Source organism: Lathyrus oleraceus, chromosome 3 (assembly GCF_024323335.1).
Source record: "Lathyrus oleraceus cultivar Zhongwan6 chromosome 3, CAAS_Psat_ZW6_1.0, whole genome shotgun sequence".
NCBI classification, from domain to species: domain Eukaryota; kingdom Viridiplantae; phylum Streptophyta; class Magnoliopsida; order Fabales; family Fabaceae; genus Lathyrus; species Lathyrus oleraceus.
Genome location: NC_066581.1, coordinates 234,555,908 through 234,582,273, shown reverse-complemented (window position 1 = coordinate 234,582,273; position 26,366 = coordinate 234,555,908). Strand labels below are relative to the sequence as shown.

General features: G+C 36.4%; 2 protein-coding genes across 3 annotated transcripts; one reads left to right on the top strand and one right to left on the bottom strand.

Moving 5' to 3' along the window:
- The first annotated feature begins 261 nt into the window (after positions 1-261).
- Positions 262-822, top strand: LOC127130615 (uncharacterized). The gene has a single exon (XM_051059592.1). The coding sequence runs from the start codon at positions 262-264 to the stop codon at positions 820-822; it is 561 nt and encodes a 186-aa protein (XP_050915549.1).
- Positions 823-5,320: 4,498 nt separating this feature from the next.
- On the bottom strand, positions 5,321-10,138 carry LOC127126545 (uncharacterized). 2 transcript variants are annotated; one of them, XM_051055486.1, is made up of 2 exons: positions 9,884-10,138; positions 5,321-7,925 (listed from the first exon to the last, which is right to left on the bottom strand). In XM_051055486.1, the coding sequence occupies exons 1-2, from the start codon at positions 9,888-9,890 to the stop codon at positions 5,833-5,835; spliced, it is 2,100 nt and encodes a 699-aa protein (XP_050911443.1). In that variant the 5' UTR covers positions 9,891-10,138; the 3' UTR covers positions 5,321-5,832. The 2 variants fall into 2 exon arrangements, with proteins under 2 accessions (XP_050911443.1, XP_050911442.1); XM_051055485.1 differs by lacking the exon at positions 9,884-10,138 and adding an exon at positions 8,389-9,862.
- Between the last annotated feature and the right edge of the window lie 16,228 nt (positions 10,139-26,366).

Below are 26,366 nucleotides of genomic sequence, written 5' to 3'. Positions count from 1 at the left end.
AAATTTGGAGATACCTTTCGTAAGTTTAATTCGGATTGGTATTTAAAATATGGTAGTTGGTTGGAATATAGTCAAAGTGAGGATGCTGCATATTGTTTATGTCATTATCTTATAAAGTCACGTCTTGAAGAACATAAAGTTTGTGGTGATGCCTTTATAACATAAGGCTTTACAAATTGGAAAAAAAGTGAAAGATTTCGAGTTCATCTTAGAGATGTAAATAACTCTCATAATCAAGCATGGAGAAATTATCAAGCTCTAATGAAACAAAAGCAACACATTGAAGGTGTCTTGTGTAAACAATCCAATCAAGTTAAAGAGGACTATCGAATTCATTTGACATATATAATTGGTTGCATTCGATATTTATTAGCACAAGATTTAGCTTTTCATGGTAATGATGAGTCAATTTCATCAAAAAATAAGGAGAATTTTCTTGAACTTATGAATTTTCTTGTTAACCATAATAAAGATGTTTATAAAGTTTGGAAAAATTGTCAGGGAAATCTTAAGTTAACATCTCCTGGTATTCAAAAGAATATTGTTAAAGCTGCTGCAATGGTCACTACTCAAGTTATACTGGATGATCTTAGAGATGATTTATTTGCTATTTTAATTGATGAATCTCGTGATATCTCAGTGGTGGAGAAAATGGTTGTGGTTATATTTTATGTAAATAATGAAGGAAAAGTTATTGAGCATTTTCTTAGTGTTGTTCATGTTTTAAATACCAGTGCTCTAACATTGAAATTGACTTTGGAGTCATTATTTGTAAAATATGGATTAAGTTTGTCAATGATACGTGGACAAGGCTATGACTAAGCAAGTAATATGAAAGGTGAATACAATGATCTACAATGCTTGATTTTAAAAGAGAATCATTCTGCATTTTTATTCATTATTTTGCCCATCAACTCCAATTAGCTCTTGTGACATTAGCAAAAAAGCATTCTAAAATTGATTTATTTTTTAATTTGGTTGCTAATTTGTATAATATTATTGGGGCATCATGTAAGCGCCGAGATATTCTTCGTAAGAGTCAAGCTACAAAGGTGAAACAAACATTGGAACATGGAGAAATCTCTAGTTGGTGTGGCTTGAATCAAGAAATGACAATTAAGAAGGAGGGGGAAACAAAATGGAACTAACATTATGGTATATTACTTAGTATAGTTTCTCTATTCTCTTCTATGATTGATGTGCTAGAAATGGTTGAGGAAGATGAAACATATTTAGATAAAAAGGTGAAACACTAACGCTGATGAATTATATGCAATCTTTTGAATTTACTTTCATCTTGCACTCGATGAAAATAGTTTTAAGAATTACACATGATTTATCTCAAGCATTACAAAGAAGTGATAAGATATTGTAAATGCTATGAAGTTAGTAAAAATGTCCAAAATAAGGCTACAAGCTATAAGAGATAATGGTTGAGATTTTTTGTTGAATGATGTTTTATTATTTTGTGAGCATAATGATATTGACATTCTAGATATGGATGACACTTTTTAACTGACATAAAAAAAGTCAAAGAGAAAAATGGAGAAAGTATCTAATTTATACCATTTTCAAGTTGAATTGTTTCATGAACTGATTGATCGACAACTTCAAGAGTTGAACAATCATTTTACAGAAGTGAATATTGAGTTGCTCCTTTGTGTAGCTTGTTTAAGTCCAAAAGATTCATTTTATGCATTTGATAAAGAGAGGTTGATTCGTTTACCTCAATTCTATCCTTCAGAGTTTTCTTAAGTTGAATTATTGACACTAGATTGTCAGCTTAAAAACTATTTCTTATATGTATGCTTTGACAGTGAATTTTCAGAATTAGAGGAGATTGGTGATCTTTCTATCAAGCTTGCAGAGACCAAAAAACATGTTGTGTACCCGTTGATATATTTTCTTTTAAAGTTATCTCTGATATTACCGATGACAACTGCAACAGCTGAAAGAGCTTTCTATGCTATGGATATTATCAAGAATTGAATGTAAAATCGCATGAGTGATGATTGGTTAAATGATTGTTTAGTTACTTACATTGAGATATATATTTTTGTTGATGTTGAAAATGATAAAATCATTCAACATTTTCAGAATATGAAAAACCATAGAGAACAATTATAATTTATATTTATATATTTTTGAAAATAAAATATTATATTTATATTGATCCGATTACTCAAAATTTCTAATTTCGTCTTTGTTTCTGATATATACTACCCAATGTTTGGTATTAAGTGTCTTACATTGAACCATAGCAACATATGATACTATTTTCATGCTAAAATTATATATTGATATATATAATCAGTATTTTAAAGATTTGCTATTCTTCACCAATTATTACGGGTTTCTCTGTAAATAGAGACTTGTTTAGGTATAAAGAAACATGTAAATTATATCTAAATTATTAATTTATTTTTTAGTGTAAGAGAATAAATGAGAGAATATTATTTTATAAAATATTGTTGATCGGTATATTTCATGTGAATGAGTAATTCATATCAAGGTTTCTAAAGTATCCGAAAGAGGATTCGTCGATTTATCCATTTACATCCAATTTGTCTAAATTGATGGAGGTAGATAGAACCAAAGTTGACTATGAACACACTTTAAAATTTATTTTAGATAATTTTTATCCTATCATTTTGTTTTTGTTGCTTTGCAGCTGACCTTCCACACAAGATTTAACAAAACTTTTTCATCTTATTATTTAGGTTCCACAATTTTATCTAGAACTTGCTCTTATATTTAACCTTCTTTATTCCTTTTAGACTTACAATTTTTTTCTAGTCCTCGTTTGGCCGACAATATTTTTGGGTTTATTATTCACACTGAATTCTTATAATTTAAAATTATGGCTCTTCAAACACATCCTAGCAGATCTCAAAAAGATGGTGTTCACTACACCCTATATAAACTCCAAAATATCCTTTATATCGTCATGATTTTAAAATTCGAACTCGCCTATTATACACTAAATCACTTTATCAAAAAGGCACCCCATTTAAGTCAAAAATATGTCCGAAAAACAATCTCAAAATATCATCCGGATATTGATATCCGGAAACGCCAAGAAGGAAAAATAATTTGGAATCACCTTGCATATATACTAGTCTTCGTGATCATAACACCATTTTTGAAAAACCCTACAAAAATCTTCTTCCATTCTCATTTAAGTCTTGTACTTCAAAACAACATTTTTTTTGTATTTTGACATCAAAAGAAGCAAAAGAAACTTAAATTTCAGGTAATGTACATACATTTTGTTGATCATGCTTGAGAAAACCTAGTTTATTTTGCTGATATGTACGCGGTGTCCAAACTTTGAAGTTCAGATTATGTTTCATTATGTATGGAAATCAAAATTCAGATGCTTTTGATGTTGAATTTGAATTACCTTCTGTCATGATTGATTATAGTTATGGTGCACCCTGATATTGTCCCCGAGACTATTGTATCTATGGTTGTTAAACAATGTGATGTCCATGTAGATGTTGAAAAATAATTTACAAATATACAAGCGTTTGTTATTCGTGAACATATGTTTCATTTGATCCGCACAGAGGCTGCTAAATTAGAGTTTAACATTATAATCAGGAGGTTGGATTCTGGTCTTGATAGAAAACAAACATTTGTGACGACGAGATGCGAAAGAAGGGGAAAGTGTAAAGAACCTATCTGAAAGTTGAAACGCGATGACATCGAAATGAGGGAACGTGAGTGTCCTTTTAAGTTACGCAGGTACAAAAGAAAAATAATACATGGATATTTCATGTGGTTTGTTGTATATATATAATCATGCTTTATGTTACAAGCTATTTGATCATCCCATTGTATGGCATTTGAATTCTGAAGAGAAGAAACTTATTTCTAACATGACATTGAACATGGTTCACCCCAAAAACATACTCATAACTTTAAAAAATAAAAGATCCAAAAGTGTCACAAATATTAGGCAAATATACAATGTTCGCACCTGAAACAATAAGGTGATAAGAGGTACAAGATCTGTAACGCAACAATTGTTTAAGCTTTTTGATGATCATCATTATATATCTAGGTACCAAGTCTGTGAGGATAGAAAAACCGTTCAAGATATATTTTGAACTAATTTGGATTACATCAAATTGATCAACACATTTCCCACTGTTTTGATAATTGATTTAGCATATAAGTCCAACAAGTATAGACTACCACTTCTGAAAATTGTTAGTGTTACTTTTAGAAATATGACTTTTTCGGTTGGATTTGCATTTTTGAAAAGTAAAAAAGAGGACATTGTCACGCCGACTTTTAAAGTGTGTCAGACTATGTTGAAAGACTGAGAAAACATGCCACAAGTGATTGTCACTGATCCCAATACCACACTGATGAATTCGGTTGTAAATGTGTTTCTTACCTCACAAGCTTTACTGTGTAAGTATCATATAACAAAAAATGTGAGAAGTAGAAATTTGCGGTAGGGACCAAACAAATTAAGGATGGAGACGGAAAAATGGTCAAATCTAGTATGATATTGGAAAACATAAAAGATCATAAATACCTTGAATGTTATAATAAATTCTTCTACTGAGGAGTTATATGTTAAATATGTTGAATCGATCATACAATTCATAAGGATGTACGTGGCATATTCAAAAATTTTGAAATATATAGAAAATACAATTTTAGACTAGGTGAAGGAGAAGATTGTGTATGTGATAATAAATATTTATATTAAGATATGTTTTTCTTCAACATCGGCCCGGAATTGTTTTTGATTGTGTGATAACAGGACAATCCGGATTATAAAATCTTGACAAACTCCCTAACAATATTGCATGTTGGTTTGAAAATGAGTCTATGATAATTTGTAATATGAAGAAAGAATTATTTTGAAATTCAAACAAACCCTTAAACATCATGGGAGATTGACTTTGAGTATAATGTGGTTGGGGTGTGTCCGGAGTCGAAAATCCAAACTTATTATTTTTTACCTTTGATTTGGCCCATTTCAGAGTATTTGGTGTGTATTTGATGCGTCTATCTGTCTTTTATCAATTGAAATTGATGAGTCACACTAAATTATATAAGTGGCGCATAAAGTTAGTGGAACCTGTACTAATTTTAATCAATAGAATGAAGCATATGTTTGGAACAGCGTTTAAGTCAAAATATCTCATCTTAAGGCTGTTTCATGATTAAAAGTATAGTCACGTCATCTTAAGTTCAAAATTTTCAAACTTTAAATGGACAACTATTAAATGGAAAATATCTTCTGTAAATGTTATAATCCCTACCTCACACGAAGTTGAAGTCTTGAAGCACATATATATAGGAAGTAGAAACGAACTAGAGACGGGTCAATTTCTAACAGTAAATAGATACTACAATGAACACACTAAAAATAAGGCATTTACAGAATAAGATTATATACCCTGTGCAGTGTGTGTACCATTTATATGGTCTTGAATCATGCAACTGCATGAATCTCAGGGTATTCTAGAAGAAGGCCTATTATCTTTACAAACAAATGCTGTAATGAATAAAACTTACTTTGACAAGGAACTCGTCATGAACAATGAAATCGAAAGAAAACTGTTAAAATTCATGTCTTGGCTCCTCAAAATGAAGGAATTGGCTATTTTGATATGCTCCTTTGATTAAATGCACCAACCATTCCCCAAAACAATCCTTCAATGAATACAAATGCATGAGCATCAGATACTAAACTGTTGACTTCGATATTCGATATTTTATCCGCAGCCCAAAAGTCGAACCATTGCAATGATAAACATGTTAAGATGATAGCGTTTTCATTTCAGGAATTGGACCCAGTTGGAAATCTTAGCATGCTCTAACAATTTCCTTTCCATGATCATCTTCCGGAATATTTCGCGTCAACCTTCTCAGCCATATGTCATAGTTCATGGGATATGGCGTTCCGCATAGACTGTCGACATAATCCGCAAAAGCTTTCAGCACTGTGGAAATATCACCAAGCTTCTGTTGAATTGATCTCCTTGACCAAGATGTCTCTCTCCATTGTAGCGCTCCCTCTACTGAATCTAGGTCAGGGAATACACCACCGCATGAATAATAAAGCATATAAACTAGGCTTTCTGCATCAGAGGCGGAGCATAGCTTTCCTTCCTGAAGTGCGTAAGTAGATGAAAAGTGAAGATTCATGGCAGGACGGTCTCTGTCTTCAAGAATTGCATGGCCCCACCCAATTAGAACAAAATAAGGGTGCCTCACACCAGACCTAACACAGATCACATTCTCTGGCCTGATGTCTCCGTGCCGTAGTCCCGCCGAGGTAGCAGTTGAGAGTGCTGATAAGCAATCATGGCAACATTTGATAGCCTCGTCTGAACCAAATCGGCCTGACTCTACCATTTCAGCGACTGTTTCACCAATTGGACTGGTCACAAGAACAGGGGTCCCGCACCAAGGGTGGTCACAATTTCCACCAGAGCTGGGCCTTCGACAATGACCAGGGTGTACGATTCTTCCAAAGGCAATTAATTCAGGCAGATATTTGCTCGAGAGACCTTTCTGCTTCATTATTGTCAATACTTTGGTTTGCCTCTGGACCTGATACCATAAATTCATATCTTCCCATGCTGGTTCCAGCTGGGAGGGATGAGATCCCACATACAGAAACAGATCTATTCCTGGATCTTCAACATAAGATGCAATGTAGTATGTCAATTCACCAGTATTCATTACTTCTTGTATCTGATAACCCTTTTGCCCATCTGAATCCTCCAGCCATAACAAAGATCCTTCTTCTAATTTCATCAACTCTTTGGAATCAACATTGACATAATCATCCTGAACTTCGACAATCTCAGGGGAAACACTACGCTGCTGGTAACGAAATAGGCCATTTCCATTCACTCTGGTGGTATCTCCTAACTGCCTCTCAATTCTTCTCGTTTGGAGACGTGAACTATGATCGGCAGCTAAATCCTCAATAGAGTACTTGGGCATTCCAGCATATTGCATTATACAGTGAAAGGTTGCAAATAAAACCTGTAGAGCACCGATATCTCCCCAGTTTGCATTTCCTAGCTTGTTCCAGATTCTATAAATTGGAGAAACAGAAATTCTAGAATGATTTTTTACCCATTCGGCAGCACATTCATAAACATTATTCACATCAAAATTGAGCTTACTTACATCTCCTTCAACCTTTACAACTCCCCCGTATTGAGAATCAACTAGAAGAACAAACGCTGTGCTTGGATCCGGAAAGAAACTCAGTCTACTCAAACTCCTTGCCAACAGCATTCGAATAGCATAAAATAGAGCTTCTCCTAGGACCGGCAGAGAAGGCTGCCAGTCGCTGCCAACAGCTAGACCTCTGATATCTGTTCTTAGAAGTGTTAATTCAAGGAGATGATCCCATTTCCCATGAGGATGTCTAGAATTATTAAGCAATATACCAGTGCCACAAAGTCCTCCAAGTCTTCCGTTAGCAATAGCATTTTCAGCCTGATAAAATTTCATGTTTGCATTATACAGACAAGCCGCAGAAAAAGGCATAGGCTCGTCTTGACTCCAAAATGCCTCCCACAAGCCCTTCATACTAGCATGTAGGAAATCTTCAATCGCAAGACACGATGTTGCTTCTACAGCTTCAGATGTAGAAGCATGAACAGCATTAGGCATGCGTGTCAGCTGCTGAAATGGAATCCCCTCTAGTGCGTAATCAAATTTTTGAAGTTCAATCAACTCAAATGGAACATCAAATGCTTGCTGTTTCAATGTATATTTTTCTGTTACAGATTCAAACCAATCTACAAGTTTTTCATTCAGACAGTCACTTTCAACGAATTTATAGAAGAACTCCTTCTGATTTCTAGACCTACTACCAGATGACACACTGGACCTCTTTGCCCCAGACCCGATTGATTCCTGGTCTGGGGATCTACCTGCAAATAGGTATCAGACTTCATTAACATCACTATAACTATTGTTCTTTCTTTGGAGGAGAGTAAAATTCTGCATTCATTAAGTTGCAAAAGTAGCAATAATTCTTTTTTGACCCGAAAATTCAGAGATAAAAAAGGTAATACATAAACTGACACACCTCATCATTTAAAGAAAAGATTTTCAATGTAATTTTTTATATATAGATAAACGGATGAAAGCATACAATTACCCTAAATTTGGTTCCCTTTGAAAAATGGGTATTATGAGGATACATTGAGAGCAGGAAGATGCATAAAACCATAGAAGCTACTGGAATGAGCTAATGCGTATCATTAAATTTGATACGACCAGTATATCTCAAAACAAATCACAAATGAATCAGAATTTTTATATACAATAATTATGTACAGATCAAGACTTGAGAGAGAAAAGGATCACGGTTTCTGAGTAAACAGATCTCACCATCTGTTATTTTCAGATGCTTGTCGCAGCGAAAGGCCATCGATCGATCAGCAAATTCAACTCGCACGTCAACCAATTGTCGTAAAAGTGATAAACAGGGGGAAAACAAACTACTTCTTGCACCGTAACACGCTTATTGTTTAAATACTGTTGTAAATTTTATTTTTTCATCTATGCCAACTAAAAGCAATAAATTAAAGGCAGGCTCTGCATTAAATTCAGGCTTTAGTTACCCCCTTAGCCTCTATGGTTAGTGGGCATTGAGCTGTCAGAATATAGTTACAAGAAAACTCTTATAAAAAGACGTTTAAGTACTTTTAGTAGTCAAATGGATTTCTACTTGTTCAAAAATAGTTGTAAAAAACTACGGTACTTTTCGATATTCTAACTATACACAAAGGTGTTTTATCACTATCTGTCGTTCTCAAACTTCTGAATGAAACAAAAATAGGCTTTTAAGATATGAAAGGATAAAATGGCTAGTCTAAGAAAACTTGAAACAACACTATTACATCTATCCCCTGGAGAAATATTAAGCTTCTTCGAAGCCGAGCTTATATCTCAATCATTTTCTTCTATCTCTACCTATCATTATGCAAACGCAACATCTGTATGATGGTACTTCAAAAACTATCAAGCAATTTAGGAGTAATCTAAGAACAATTTTTTCATATAATCCTTGTTACCACATATTGTTAATCTCAAACAATCATCACTATTCTCATTGTATATGATCACAACTAAAATAGGAATAGGATACAACAACAACCAAGCCTTAGCCTACTAAGTAGGTCGGCTACATGGATCAACTTCCGTCATAATGTTTTATCCAGAACCATGTTTCTACCCACTCACCTGGACCAACAAGCTACAAGCCACATAAGATCGGACTTCAGTAGGATGATAGGGGGATCCCACAGAAGATCACTAAGATCAACAAAGTTGTTTGACGAGAATATAAGATTTAAGAGCATGCCAAATGGATGAATGAGAGGCATTTTAAGCTCTATCTTTGAGGTTTAAACTAATCTCTTCCCTCCCCTCACCTACATTTCCCCCAACCAAAAAACTATGCAAATCGATAACCGCCTCGCCCAAACCGGAACCACAATTTCAAGCTTCCCACTCCTTACATAAGGGAAAGGGGGGAAAATAGGCATAAAGGCTATCCAAAATTCACAAACACTAACAATCCACAGACACATCCCCTAAATTCCTAAAATTCCTAAAATTTCCTGAAATACTTGAATTTCATCTCTAATTCGTCAACCCAAAATAGAAGCAAAATTCACATAAACAAATCCACAGCAACAATAAGCGCATAATTCAGAAATAAAAACTGAAAAATAAAACACAGCTAAGAATAAGCATAGTCAAATTGAGTCAAAGAAGCGTAAAACTCGAGAGAATTTAAATTTAGGGTTCAGAATAACACGAACAAATAAAAGAAGAAAAAGAGGGATACTACTACTAATAATAACAGCATGAATAATACCTTGCATTTTTTTTTGAGTTTCAGATCTTCCTTGAATTTCTCCCAGTATTATTTAATTAAATTAAATTAAATTAAACTTATGATTAAGAGGAAAACGTGGTATTTATTTTACAGAGGAAGAACAAGATCCAACGAGTATTGTTGGTTTGTTTTGCTCGGTCGTACGCACTAGGTTCCAGTTTCAGCACAAGTATGGATTTTGAAAAACACGGCATAAAGAAAGAGGTAATTTTGTTGTCTGTGTCTGTATTTTGTTACTGAAAGAAAGTTTCACTTTTTTATTTTTAAGTTCATGCGTGGTTTTACTTTTTGTGTTCTGTGACCTGTCATTTTGTTTCACTGTTTCTCGCTGAATAAAAATATTTTATCATTATTAGTGTGACCCGACATGTATATGATAAGATACTCAGTAATGGTTTGTATGGAAAATTAGCCGAAACTAATTACTGCATCCCTCCTTCAATATATTATCCCTTTATTAAAACTAGTGTGTAGACGGAGTATTTTTATCAAATGTTATGTAAAAAAACAAATTTATGTTTCTTTTTTTTATAAATAAAAGTCACTCCTTTTTCATTCATAATCAAATTTTAGATATAGGGTGGATTATAATTAAATTTAGTAGTGTTGGAAATTCCTTAAAATCTATAGAGAATTTCAATCTATCTTGATGAACAAAATTATTATTATCCACACAATAACAACGAAAAGAGAAGAACAATTGAGAAAGAAAGTAAAGAACGATGAAGGAGAAGAGTAATAAAATTCTGCAGAGTTTCTCTCTGCCCACAAATTGTGGAAAATTTTTGATTCACTTTGAATTACAAGTGTTGTGAATATTCTGTACACCTCTATTACAAAAATAAGGGTTACTCCCTCTATTTATAGATTTAGGTTAACTTGGACCTCAAGCAAAAGTCCAAAATTATAAAAACCCAAAATAGCTAATACTACTAAAATAGACATAGGTGGTTTGACACTTCTTTACTCTGTCGAGCAACCTGCTTCGACACAAGGAATTACAATTCAACACACCACCTAATTCATTGTGTCTAACCTATCTACATTCATCATAGCTCTTAGCCTTCTGAACACTTCGACATGCACTCCCTTCGTCATGATGTTTGCAATCTGATTCTCAGTTCTGCAGTGTTTCACATTCATCTTCTCATCTGCTACCTGCTCTCGAAGATAATGGAACCTCATTTCGATGTGCTTGCTTCGACCATATGATATCGGATTCTTCGCCAGATTGATAGCTGGCATGCTGTCGATCTTCATGGTAATTGCTCCATGACTCTTCGTTGTTATCTCTTCGACCAAATTCACCATCCATGTTGCTTGACATGCACAAAGAGAAGCAGCTATGTATTCTGCTTCGCACGATGATAATGCCACTACTGGCTCCTTTCTCGAACTCCAAACAACTGGTGCACCACCTTGCATAAACACATAGCCCGCTGTGGATTTTCGATCCTCAGCATCACTACACCAACTTGAGTCAGTGTATCCTACTAATTTGCATTCTTTTCCTTCATCAGCTATAGGAAACAAAATGCAATAATCAAGAGTTCCTTTCAGATACCTTAGTATCCTCTTTGTCGCTGCTAGATGTGATACCTTTGGCTTCTGCATGGACCTACTCATCATACCTACATTGTATGTTAAGTCAGGCCTTGTGTAACAAAGGTATCGAAGTGACCCAATAAGTCTTCTATATTGGGTTGGGTCGATATCATCTTCATCTGAATCTTTCGACAGTTGTAATATGGGCTCAGCTGGAGTCGAAGTTGGGTTGCAATCTTGCATCTCAAATCTCTTGAGAATTTCACCTGCATACCTTCTTTGATGCATCATCAAACTTCTACCACTCTTGTATAATTCGATGCCAAGGAAATATGAAATGTCACTCAGATCTGACATTTTGAATTCCTTGTTGAGATCACCTTTGAAGTCTTCGATCTCCTTCTTGCAGCTACTTGTTATCAATAGGTCATCGACATAGAGATATAGTATAAGCAATTCACTATTGCTTCTTCTTACATATACTCCATGTTCACTCGTGCACTTCACAAATTCCTTCTCCCTTAGAAAGCCATCTATCTTCTTGTTCCAAACTCTTAGAGCTTGTTTAAGTCCGTACAGGGCTTTATGCAGCTTGCACACTTTTCTTTCTTCACCATGTTTCACAAACTCAGCTAGTTGTGCAACATAAACTTCTTCTTCTAATGGGCCATTAAGGAATGCATATTTCACACCCATCTGACACATCTGCCAGTTGTTCATGTTTGCTAGACCAACAACCAACCTGATTGTTTCGATCCTAGCAACAGGTGCAAAAACTTCATCGAAGTTGATTCCTTCTTTCTGAAGAAATCCTTTCACCACAAGTCTCGCCTTGTGTCGAGTCACTTCTCCTCTGGGATTCAACTTCATCTTGTATACCCACTTCACATAGACTTACTTCTTGTCTTGGGGCAATTCGACAAGTGACCAAGTGTTGTTGACTTGGATTGACTTCAGCTCTTCGTCCATTACTTTCATCCACTTCGAATCTTTCAATGCCTCAGCTACATTGACAGGTTCGACATCTGCGTAGAAAGTATAATGTACCAGCTCACCTCCTTCATCGACCACATCATCTGATGTAATCACACATTCTTGCAACCTTGCAGGCACGTGTCTTGTTCTTTGAGGTCTGCTTGTACTTACTTCACCTTTGACTTCTTCTTGTCGAACTTCTCTTTCGACTTCACTAGCCGGTTCATCATAAAAGAATCTCACTGAATCTTTCTTGACATTCTCAGTCCAATCCCACTCCTTAAGCTCATATATGATCACGTCCCTACTGATCATCACTTGCTTATTCACTGGGTCGAACAACTTGTATCCTCCAGTTGAATGATATCCTATCAGGATCATCTGACTGGACTTGTCATCAAGTTTTCTTCTCAACTGATCTGGCACATGTCTATGTGCTATAGATCCAAACATCCTCAGATGACTCAAGCTAGGCTTGACACCAGACCAACATTCTTCTGGCGTGATTCCTTCTAGCTTCTTCATTGGACATCTGTTCAAGATATATGTCGCAGTCGACACATCTTCTCCCCATAATTCTTTGGGTAGATGCTTGCCTTTCAACATACTTCTAACCATATTCATAATGGTTATATTCTTCCTTTCTGTGACTCCGTTTTGTTATGGAGTGTATGGTGGCACCACCTCATGCACAATCCCTTCTTTCACACATAATGCATCAAAATCTTTCGACACATATTCTCCACCACCATCAGTTCTCAAAATCTTGATCTTTCGACCGCTCTGTCTTTCGACCAAAGATTTAAACTTGGAAAATACCTCGATCACTTCACTTTTCTTATGGATTAGGTAAGACCACAGTTTTCGACTGAAATCATCTATGAATGTAACAAAGTATTTGTTACCTCCAATTCAATCCACCTAGAGAGGACCACATACATCAGAGTATATGACTTCAAGAATTGCATTCAATCTGCTTCCTGCATCCTTACTGAAGTTGTTCTTATGTTGCTTCGCCTGCACACATTCTTCATAAACTTCGTTTGGAATGTCGATTTCTGATAATTCTGAAACCATATTTCTTCTCTTCAAATCTCTAATGTCTTTGAAATTGAGATGGCCAAGTCTTTAATACCATATCCATTCATCTCTGCTTGCTGTTGTTGCAAGGCACTTATGCTCAATCACATTTAGTTCAATCTTGAAGGTTCTATTCTGAGACATTGGAGCCTTCAAGATCAACCTTCCATTTGAGTCGAGAACTCTCATCATCTTGTCTTCGATCGGCACCTTGTAGTTCTTTTCGACTAACTGTCCTATACTGAGCAAATTACTCTTCATGCTATGTACAACACATTTGAAATTACTGACCTCTTTCCATCTTTCCTCATAATCAGAACATCACCAACACCTTCAGCTGCTAGAGTGTTGTCATTTGCAAATTTCACCATGTTTTTCATTGAGGGCTTTATGTTGACAAACCAATATTTTCTTCCAGACATCTGTGATGAGCATCCTGAGTCCAAGTACTAATGATCATTGAATCTCTCTTCTTCTCTTGTTGTAACCATCAATAATGTCTCTTCTTCTTCTTCATGTTTCGCCAGCTTTGCATAAGTTTCTTGATTCTTCTGCTTTTCTAGACAATCACTAGAATAGTGACCATACCTTTGACAATTGTAACACTGAATGTGACTCTTGTATGACTTTTGACCACCACCTCTTCCTCTACCTGCAACACCACCTCTTTGGTTGCCTTGGTTCTAGGGTTTTCTCTGATTCGACCAGTTTCCTTCTTGTTGATTTTGGCCAGTCGAATTGTTGTAACCTCCTCTGCCTTTGTTGCCATTCCAGCTTCCTTTGCCCTTTCTTTCTTTTGCTGATTGAGCCTGTAAAGCCATATCACTCTTTGACTTTCCTGCAGCTCTTTCAACCATTCTTTGTTCATGAGATCCAAGCGTCCATTGAAGCTCTTCCTCTGTCAATTTTGACAAATCTTTCTACTCTTCTATGGCTACTACCACGTGGTCGAACTTTGGAGCCAACGACCTCAATATATTTCCAACAACAGATCTTGATGTTAACACTTCTCCACATATCTTGATTTGATTCACCAGTTTTGTAACCTTGGTGAAGAAATCAGTTATACTTTCATTGTCTTCCATCTGAAGCAATTCATACATTCTTTTGTGAGTTTGTAACCTCACATCTTTCACCTTATTTGCGCCTCCAAACGATTTCTCCAGAATTTCCCATGCTTCTTTCGCTGACTCTGCATCACTAACCTTTTCAAAGTTATATGCATCAACACATTGATGATTTATAAAGAGAGCTTTATAGTCTTTCGTCTTTAATTCTTTATGTGCGACCTTTTCTTGATCCGTCACGACTTCTGCAAGCGTTGTTATTCCTTCCTTCACAAGACCCCAAAGATCTTGATAACAGAACACAACCTTTATCTGCTTGCACCAATTCTCATAATTTTTGTTCTTGAGAATCGGAAGATTTGCTGAAAAATGCCCGTTTGGATGATTCGTTGCCATGGTAATTTTCTCCCCACGAATCGTTTCAACCGGAGCTCTTGATACCAGATGTTGGAAAACCCCCAAAACCTATGGAGAATTTCAATCAATATTGATGAACAAGATTGTTATTACCCACATAATAACAACTAAAAAAGAAGAACAATGGAGAAAGAAAGAAAGTAAATAACGATGAAGGAGAAGAGTAATAAAATTCTGCAGAGTTTCTCTCTGCCCACAAACTGTGGAAAACTTTTGATTCACTTTGCAACTGCAAAATACTGTGAATTATAAGTGTTATGAATACTCGATTCACCTCTATTATAAAAATAAGGGTTACTCCCTCTATTTATAGATTTAGGTTAACTTGGACCTCAAGCCAAAGCCCAAAACTATAAAAGTCCAAAATTATAAAAGGCTAAAATAGCTAACACTACTAAAATAGGCATAGGTGATTCGATACTTTCTTACTCTGTCGAGCAACCTACTTCGACACAAGGAATTACAATTAACATAATAATAAGATGTTGTAGTAAGAGCATGAGCATGTAATTTGTCTCTTAATAAAAATTAAGTTTAAATACACTTTTATTTTTCCAATTTTTTTAAATGAAATTTTAACATCTCTATTTTAAAAATTAGTTTTTTTATCTCTCAAATTTAATTTTTTTTCCTAATATTTTGGTTAATTTTGATGATGTAAAAGTATCTAGTAAACAAATTTAAAATGATACATAAAGATATTTGTCCATAAAATAGGATACATGTATTAAAGTTGTTCATCTAAGCATTACCACGTCAATAAAATTGACCCCATAATAGGGCGGGGACAAAACTAAGTGAAATTCTAGTTATCAGACTTTCGATGTCACACGGGTTGTTATGACATCCAATTCTGCGCAGACAAGAATTATGCAGAACTTAAAAAGTAAGTGCAGTAAATAACACAAGTAATTGTTTACCCAGTTCGGTCCAACATGACCTACGTCTGGGGGCTACCAAGCCAGGGAGGAAATCCACTATTAGTAGTATTAATTCAGACCTTAAACCAATTGTTTAACCCTATCACTTAATACCTACCCAATACAATTTCAATCTTACACTAAGATTAGAGTTCCTACTCACTCCCCCTCAATCACCTCAGTGATTACAACCTTTAATTAAGATTAAAGACAATTGTGAAGTCACACTTCAAACAACTCTTGATTGTGCTTAACAGCTTTAATCAAGATACACAGCACTCACGTTTAAAAGCTTAGAGTGACACAACACTTACAACTCAATGAACACCCTATACCAATGCAATCATCTCAGTGATAATTGCTTGGCTCACAAGATACACCTAATACAAGACACACAAAAATACAGCAGTGAAGTATGATGGACACATAAAATCTTCACGCCTAAAATCCCCGAGTTCTGAAAGAAGGATTGCCATCCTTTTATATTGCAGCACTTGGGCCTTGTACTTGTATTTCCTGAATTTAAGGTCAAGCGAGTTAATCTAAATTCCACAACTAGGTTACTAACAAATAGGCTATTTGTTAGGTTCATTTATTGTAGCTTAGTTGTTGGTTTCCTGGATTTTAGCTCAGCTGTTGACTTCCTGAAGAATAGCCTGAGAAAAATGCTGAAACAGAAAAACTAAACAACCTACAATTTAGCATATGCTGCCTGGAGTGAATGTCACAACATTTAGTTTGACATCCAAAGCATAGACCATATGCTAAGTCTGTTATCTTCCTGAAAACAGACTGTATAAATTTGTTGTACTGTACAGGACCAATCTGTCCATACTTCAATAACAGTGTACATTCATAAATGTCAAAGCATCCAATTTGACATTTACACAATGAGCCTTATGTCAGGTCTGTTATCCTCTTGATAAGCAGACTGAGAAATATATTGAACTGTAGCAGACAACTAACCTGCCTATTATTCAGTATATGCTGTCAATAATGAATGTCATAGCTTCCAGTTTGACATTCAGACAGTAGGCTTTGTGTCAGGTCTGTTATCCCCTTGATAAACAGACTGGAAACAAATACTGAGTTATTAAAGAACACCAGTTGTTCTATTCCTTAGTAACTGCTGACAGGGATGAATGTCATAACATATAGTTTGACATTCAGTAGATCCTGTATTAGCTAAACCTGCAGCATACAACTCAAGTATGTCATGACATCAGTCAAGACATCAGAGTACAGTTAGATGTTCTAACATACAATGCAGTCAAACAGTCATCTCCACAGCATGTCATGACATCAGTCAAGACATTAGAATCCAGCTAGTGTTTTACCATACAATGCAGCCAATCAAACATATACAAACTCCCCCTTTGGCAAATTTTTGGCTAAAACACTTTGGCCTCACAACAGAGTCCACAGCAGCGGAAAACACACATCTAGCAGGAAATTAACCTAGCTAATACACTCAGAGTAGCAGCACACTCACACACATGGAAGTTAAATAAAAACTTCACATATCAGCACACATACAGAAGTTAAATAAAAACTCATAATTGCAGCACACATAAACACACTCACACTCATGGAAGTGGAACATCAGCTGCAACACAACCTCTGGATTAGAGGATCTTGAATATCTGTCCTGAATATCTGTTTAGTAAAACAATTTGTTGTCCTGGTGTTACTCCCTCTTTTTGTCAAAAATGTTGCCAAAGCTACACTTTAAATTACAGACCAACATAACATAAACAGAATTACACACAAATGACAGAATTATAGACTTGATTTTACTTCACAGTTTCAATCAAGAATATCCCCTCTTGATCTTGCTTTATAGCTTTGATCAAGACATCACCCACTTGACCTTGCTTCACAGCTTTGATCAAGTAGTCACACACTCTTGCTTTACAGCAGGTACACCCATATCAGATGCCATGACTTTGAGTCTGACATCTTGAACCACTCCTGCATGAACACTTTCTTGAAGTCCAGCAGGCACACAGGATGTCTCATGTCCGAATATCCCCTTAACATCTTGTTACTACACTTGCAGCAAGTAACATAGCTGTGAACTGTTGTCCATTCATAGCACACTTTCAATTGTTTGATAGGTTGAGATATTAAACAATACATCCCAAACATCATTGGTTGCTATAAGTCCTCAGAAAGGCATTTTCCCAGTTTGCCCCTTAAATTTTCAAACTGAGTAGCATCCAGAGCCTTTGTAAATATGTCAGACAGTTGTAGTTCAGTGGCTACATGTTCCAAGGTAATCATTTTGTCTTCCACCAGATCTCTGATGAAGTGATGTCTAATGTCAATATGTTTGGTCCTGCTGTGTTGGATGGGATTCTTGGAAATATTAATGGCACTGAGATTATCACAGAACAATGTCATGACATTTTGAGAGACATTGTACTCAGTAAGCATATGTTTCATCCACACCAGTTGGGAACAACTGCTTCCAGCCGCTATGTATTCAGCCTCTGCAGTGGACAGAGATACACAGTTCTGCTTCTTGCTGAACCATGATATGAGATTGTTTCCCAAGAAGAAACATCCTCCTGATGTGCTTTTTCTGTCATCAGCACTCCCAGCCTAATCAGCATCACAATACCCAGATAGGACAGGCTCAGAGCCATGAGAGTACATCATACCATAGTCACAAGTCCCATTGATATACTTGAGAATCCTCTTGACTTGATTCAAGTGGCTCACTTTGGGCTCTGCTTGGTATCTAGCACACACTCCAACTGCATAGGAAATATCAGGTCTACTTGCAGTTAGGTATAGTAGACTACCTATCATGCTTCTATACAAGCATTAATCAACACTGGGACTTCCATCATCTTTGGTTAACTTTAAATGGGTAGGTGCAGGAGTTCTTTTGTGCCTAGCATTATCCATACCAAACTTCTTAACTATGTTTTTGGCATACTTGCTTTGGGAGAGAAACATAGAATCCTCCATTTGGTTGACTTGCATTCCAAGAAAATAAGTCAGTTCCCGAACCAGACTCATTTCAAACTCAGATTGCATCTGGTGAACAAAATGTTTCACCATTTGCTCTGACATTCCACCAAAAACAATATCATCCACATAGATTTGGGCAATCATGATTTTGCCATTTGTATCCTTCACAAACAAGGTCTTATCTATCCCACCCTTTCTGTACCCATGAGAGGTCAGAAATTCAGTCAACCTTTCATACCAAGCTCTAGGTGCTTGCTTCAACCCATACAAGGCTTTCCTCAACTTGTACACATGTTTAGGTTGGTTAGGATCACAGAACCCTTTAGGTTGTTCCACATAGACTTCTTCATTTAAGTATCCATTTAAAAATGCACTCTTCACATCCATTTGGAACAATTTGAATTTCAGAATGCAGGCTACACCTAACAGCAATCTGATTGACTTAAGTCTAGCAACGGGTGCAAACGTCTCATCAAAATCAATCCCTTCAACTTGAGTATATCCTTGAGCCACTAGTCTTGCTTTATTCCTAGTGATTACTCCTTTCTCATCAGACTTGTTCTTGTAAATCCACTTGGTACCAATGATGTTAGTCCCTTCAGGTCGTGGAACTAGCTCCCATACTTCATTCCTTTTAAACTGCTCCAGTTCATCTTGCATGGCATTGATCCAATATTCATCAGTCAGGGCTTCTTTCACATTTTTTGGTTCAACCTTGGATACAAAACAGGAATTTGAGCTAATTTCCCGTGATCCGGTAGTCACACCACTATTGGGATCCCCTATGATAAGCTCCTTAGGGTGGTATTTCTGAATTCTGATATATGGCATTTTGGTGGGTGCATCTACCTCACATTCAGGAGGAGTCTCCTGTACTTCTTCAGACTTGACTGGTATGTCTGTTGAAGTATCAAGGAATGTTCCAACATCCTCTATGACATCGATTCCTTCCTCTTTATCATCCACAATAACATTTATGGATTCCATCAGGACATTGGTCCTGTAGTTGAAAACTTTGTAAGCTCTACTGTTAGTTGAGTATCCTAGGAATATACCCTCATCACTTTTGGGATCTATTTTCCTTCTCTGTTCACGATCTGTGAAAATGTAATATTTACTTCCAAAGATATGAAAGTACTTCACAGTGGGCTTTCTGCCTTTCCATATTTCATACAGAGTGGAGGAGGTTCCTTTTCTCAAGGTGACTCTATTGTGAACATAGCAAGCTGTATTCATAGATTCAGCCCAAAAGTGCATAGGGAGCTTCTTTGCATGAATCATAGCTCTGGCAGATTCTTGAATAGTTCTGTTTTTCCTTTCAACTATCCCATTCTGCTGAGGAGTTATAGGAGAGGAGAACTCATGACTTATTCCTTCAGACGAGCAAAACTCATCAAACTTGGAATTTTTGAACTTCGTACCATGATCACTCCTAATTCGGACAACACAACTGTCCTTTTCCCTTTGAAGTCTGATGCACAGTTCTTTGAAGACATCAAATGCATCTGACTTTTCTCTGATGAAGCTTATCCAAGTGTATCTGGAATGGTCATCAACCACCACATATGCATACCTCTTTCCACCCAGACTTTTAACCTGCATAGGTCCCATTAAGTCCATGTGCAATAGTTCCAGAATTCTGGAAGTTGTAGGATGTCCCAGCTTAGGGTGTGACATCTTGGTTTGCTTGCCAACCTGGCATTCTCCACAGACTCTTCCTTCATCAATAAGCAGCTTTGGGATTCCTCTAACTGCTTCCTTGGATATGATCTTTTTCATTCCCCTTAAGTGGAGATGACCAAGACGTCTATGCCACAGCTTCACCTCCTGTTCTTCCTTGGCTGAGGAGCACATTGTGGAAAAGTTTGAGAGCTTAGGTTCCCACATATAACAGTTATCTTTGGATCTGGATCCTCTCATAACTTCTTGATTATCTCCATTTATCACAACACATAGCTCCTTAGTAAACTGAACATAGAATCCTTGATCACACAGCTGGCTTATGCTGATGAGGTTAGCAGTTAGTCCTTTTACTAACAGCACATTATTCAGTTCTGGAACTCCAGAGCAGTCCAGCTTACCCACACCTTTTATTTTTCCTTTAGCACCATCACCAAAGGTCACATAACTGGTAGTGTGAGGTTGTATATCCACCAATATATTCTCCATACCAGTCATATGTCTTGAGCAACCACTGTCAAAGTACCAGTCTTCTCTGGTAGATGCCCTTAGAGTTGTGTGAGCTAACCAAGCATACCCTTGTCGTTTCTTGATGGGGGCATTATGCCTATATGCCTTATGCTTAGGTCTGACATGGGGGGCTTGGTTAGGATAACCATGCAGCATGTAGCAGAAGACTTTTATATGGCCAAACCTACCACAGTGATGACATCTCCATCGCTGAAATTTCTTCTTCTGATGATTACTCATCCTGGTTCCCTGATGTTGAGACATCGGGTGTGACCTCCGCTTGAATTTCTGAACTTTAGCCTTTAAGCGTTTGAGTTCAGCTGAGGATTTTTTCACAAAGCCTAAACTGGACATGGTTCCAGACTTCTGTCCCACCTTTAGGATCTCTTCCAAGGAATCTGTTCCTTTATTTAGCATTCTGATGGATTTCTTCATTTGATCCAGCTTGGAGGTCAGCAAGATTATCTCACCATTTAGACCATCTATGACTATCAGATGCTTTTGTTTCTCATCCTCCAACTCCTTGATGAGCTTCTTCTGCTTTTCTCCTTGTACACGCACTTCTACACTAGTGACACATAGCTCCTTATATGATGCAGCAAGTTCATCAAAGGTCAGTTCATCTGCACTTGAGTCATCATCAGTGGCACAAACACTAGTTAGTGCAGTGACATGTTTAGCAGATTCTCCTTCAGATTCACTCTCAGAATCTCCCTCAGACCATGTGACAGATAGCCCCTTCTTTTGCATCTTGAGGTAAGTAGGACATTCAGCTTTAATGTGTCCATAACCTTCACATCCATGACACTGGATTCCCTTGCCTTGGTTGAACTTTTCTTCAGAAGTTGATCTTTTCCTGATGTCAGACGAGATATTCTTGAAATTTGGTCTACCTTTTTTATCAATCTTCTTCACGAACTTGTTGAACTGTCTCCCAAGCATGGTTATGGCTTCTGATATGCTTTCATCACCTCCAGTATATCCTACTTCTGACTCCTCTTCAGTATTTGATACAAAAGCTACGCTTTTGTTCTTCTTTTCAACATTCTCACACAAGCCCATTTCAAAGGTTTGGAGAGAACCAATGAGCTCATCCACCTTCATATTGAAGATCTCCTGAGCCTCTTCTATTGCGGTGACCTTCATGGCAAATCTCTTAGGTAAAGACCTGAGAATCTTTCTTACAAGTTTCTCTTCAGCCATTTTCTCACCTAAGCCACCAGAGGTGTTGGCAATTTCAAGAATATTCATGTGAAAGTCATGAATAGTCTCATCCTCTTTCATCCTCAGATTTTCAAACTTGGTGGTCAGCATCTGAAGTTTAGACATATTCACCTTGGAGGTACCTTCATGAGTTATCTTGAGGGTATCCCACACTTCCTTGGCCAGCTCACAGTGGTGCACCAGTCTGAAGATGTTCTTACTTATTCCATTGAACAATGCATTCAAGGCCTTAGAATTTCCAAGGGCTAATGCCTCCTGCTCCTTGTCCCACTCTTCTTCAGGAATTTGCATACTGACTCCATCTTCACCTATCTTCGTTGGATGTTCCCATCCTTTATTGACAACTCTCCAGACTTTGCTATCTAGAGACCTTAAGATGGCTATCATACGAGGCTTCCAGTCATCATAGTTAGAACCATCCAGTATGGGTGGTCTATTTGAGTGTCCTACATCCTTGTCCATGGTACTAGAAAGTAACTTCCCTAGATCTCACCCAGAAATTAACAGGCAAGGTGCCTGCTCTGATGCCAATTGAAATTCTAGTTATCAGACTTTCGATGTCACACGGGTTGTTATGACATCCAATTTTGCGCAGACAAGAATTATGCAGAACTTAAAAAGTAAGTGCAGTAAATAACACAAGTAATTGTTTACCCAGTTCGGTCCAACATGACCTACGTCTGGGGGCTACCAAGCCAGGGAGGAAATCCACTATTAGTAGTATTAATTCAGACCTTAAACCAATTGTTTAACCCTATCACTTAATACCTACCCAATGCAATTTCAATCTTACACTAAGATCAGAGTTCCTACTCACTCCCCCTCAATCACCTCAGTGATTACAACCTTTAATTAAGATTAAAGACAATTGTGAAGTCACACTTCAAACAACTCTTGATTGTGCTTAACAGCTTTAATCAAGATACACAGCACTCACGTTTAAAAGCTTAGAGTGACACAACACTTACAACTCAATGAACACCCTATACCAATGCAATCATCTCAGTGATAATTGCTTGGCTCACAAGATACACCTAATACAAGACACACAAAAATACAACAGTGAAGTATGATGGACACACAAAATCTTCATGCCTAAAATACCCGAGTTCTGAAAGAAGGATTGCCATCCTTTTATATTGCAGCACTTGGGCCTTGTACTTGTATTTCCTGAATTTAAGGTCAAGCGAGTTAACCTAAATTCCACAACTAGGTTACTAACAAATAGGCTATTTGTTAGGTTCATTTATTGTAGCTTAGTTGTTGGTTTCCTGGATTTTAGCTCAGCTGTTGACTTCCTGAAGAATAGCCTGAGAAAAATGCTGAAACAGAAAAACTAAACAACCTACAATTTAGCATATGCTGCCTGGAGTGAATGTCACAACATTTAGTTTGACATCCAAAGCATAGACCATATGCTAAGTCTGTTATCTTCCTGAAAATAGACTGTACAAATTTGTTGTACTGTACAGGACCAGTCTGTCCATACTTCAGTAACAGCGTACATTCATAAATGTCAAAGCATCCAATTTGACATTTACACAATGAGTCTTACGTCAGGTCTGTTATCCTCTTGATAAGCAGACTGAGAAATATACTGAACTGTAGCAGACAACTAACCTGCCTATTATTCAGTATATGTTGTCAATGATGAATGTCATAACTTCCCGTTTGACATTCAGACAGTAGGCTTTGTGTCAGGTCTGTTATCCCCTTGATAAACAAACTGGAAACAAATACTGAGTTATTAAAGAACACCAGCTGTTCTATTCCTCAGTAATTGCTGACAGGGATGAATGTCATAACATATAGTTTGACATTCAGTAGATCTTGTATTAGCTAAACCTGCAGCATACAACTCAAGTATGTCATGACATCAGTCAAGACATCAGAGTACAGTTAGATGTTCTAACATACAATGCAGTCAAACAGTCATCTCCACAGCATGTCATGACATCAGTCAAGACATTAGAATCCAGCTAGTGTTTTACCATATAATGCAGCCAATCAAACATCTACACTAAGAACAGAAATGGAATTGGGAACTAAAAGATTAATTTTTAAAATAAGGTGATCAAAATTTAACCTTTTTAAAAATAAGGGAAGCAAAATCATGTTAAAGCCTAAAGATTATCTGAAAATTTTAATTGCAGTAAACATTCCTTACGCCTTCTAATAATAGTGTCAAAGTCATATAGGATATGTAATATGAATAATTTCATTTACAACCTGCAAATTGTTAGATGATATAATAATATTGAAGTTTCTCTTAGTTGAAAGGCATAACAATTCTTTCTATAGTGCCCACACATCTCCTTTTAATCGTTTGTAATACACGCATGTAACCAAAACTTTTATCATATTGAACCTTTATTGTGTTTCTTAAACCTTCAAAGTCCAATTTTTTGTTTTTCTAGAACCTTCATTTGACATCAGAGTTTCGGTTTTGATATTAACTTTTTATGTCAAACACTTAGCCATATTAGATAAAGATCCATTTTTAGAAACACAATATGACATTTATCAGAAATAATGAAAAAGATCATTACTCCGCTAAACATCCAATATTTAATGGAAAAAAGTTTGACTACTGGAAAGATAGAATAAAAAGTTTCTTCCTTGGATATTATACACATCTATGGAATATTGTAATGGATGGTTACACACATCCTGTGGATTCAAAAGGTGTAAAGCTTGAAGGAAACAAGATTGATGAATAGTAAAAGAAGGACAATAAGAACCATCACAGACTCAAAACAATTTTGTTGAATGTTTCTTATACTGAGTATGAGAAGATTACAAATAGAGACCCAGTTGAGTCTATATTTGATTCTTTGAGAATGATTCATGAAGGAAACTAAGGTTTTGTCTTTAATCCAAAAATATGAAACTTTTAAAATGGAAGAAGATGAAACTATTGAGGATATGTTCTCAAGGTTTCAAACTCTAGTTATTAGATTGAAAGTTTTAAATAAGGGTTACACCACTGCAGATCATGTTAAGAAAATCATCAGAATCCTGCCAAAGAAATGGAGACCAATGGTGACATCACTCAAGGTGTCAAAGGATCTAAGTAGCACAACTCTGAAAGAGTTTGTAAACTCTCTAAGGAGTCATGTGGTCAATCTAGAAGAGGATGATCCCTATAGGAAGGGGAAGTTTATGGCTCTGAAGTCTAAAGGAAATCCTGAAAAGACTAAAGCTCTTTAAGCTGAAGAAGAAGAGTCTAAAGAAGGTTTTGATGAACAGGACGAGTTGTCTCTACTATCCAAAAGGGTCAACCAACTGTAGAAGCAAAAAACAGAAGAAGCCTATAGGATATAGAAGAACATGTGGATGCTTTGAGTCAACCTCTAGGAAGAAGAAGTCTGGAGTTGACAAAGTGGTTATCTGCTATGAATGCAAAAGCTCGGCCACAACAAAAATGAGTGCCACAATCTCAACAAAGAAAAGTATAAGAAGAAATTCTTCATAGAGAATAAGAAAGTGCTAATGGCAATATGGGATGACTCTGACTCTTCCAAGGATGACTCTGAAGAATAGTAAGCTAACATGGCACTTATGGCTAGCAGTGAAGTCTCAGGATCAGAATTAGAATTAGATTTAGACACTGAAGAGATATCCTTAACAAAAAAGTTGAGACACCAATCATGGTATCTGGACTCTAGGTGCTCTCGACACATGATAGGAAGAAGGTATATGTTCCAATAGCTGGAACTTAAGCTTGGAGGTTCTGTAGGTTTTGGAGGAAATCAGAAGGGTAAGATCATTAGTACGCGAACAATTGGTAACCATTATCTTTCCTCTATTACAAATATCTTATTAGTTAAAAGTCTAATGCATAATCTTATATCCATAAGTCAATTAAGTGATAATGGTTATGAAATTATATTTAATTAAAATTCTTGTAAAGCTATGAGTCAAAAGGATGGATCTATACTTTTTAGTGGTAAGAGGAAAAACAACATTTATAAAATCAAACTTTCTGATTTAGGAAAATAAAATATAAAATGCCTTATGTTAGTGAACAAAGAACAACGGACTTGCCATTGACTGTTAGACCAT

Excerpts from the sequence above, each read along its gene's own strand:
- LOC127130615 (XM_051059592.1), top strand. The coding sequence starts at position 262 with ATGAAACAAAAGCAACACATTGAAGGTGTCTTGTGTAAACAATCCAAT.
- LOC127126545 (XM_051055485.1), bottom strand. The coding sequence starts at position 8,428 with ATGGCCTTTCGCTGCGACAAGCATCTGAAAATAACAGATG. Across the intron at positions 7,926-8,388 it reads GCATCTGAAAATAACAGATG|GTAGATCCCCAGACCAGGAA; the intron begins GTGAGATCTGTT and ends ACCTATTTGCAG.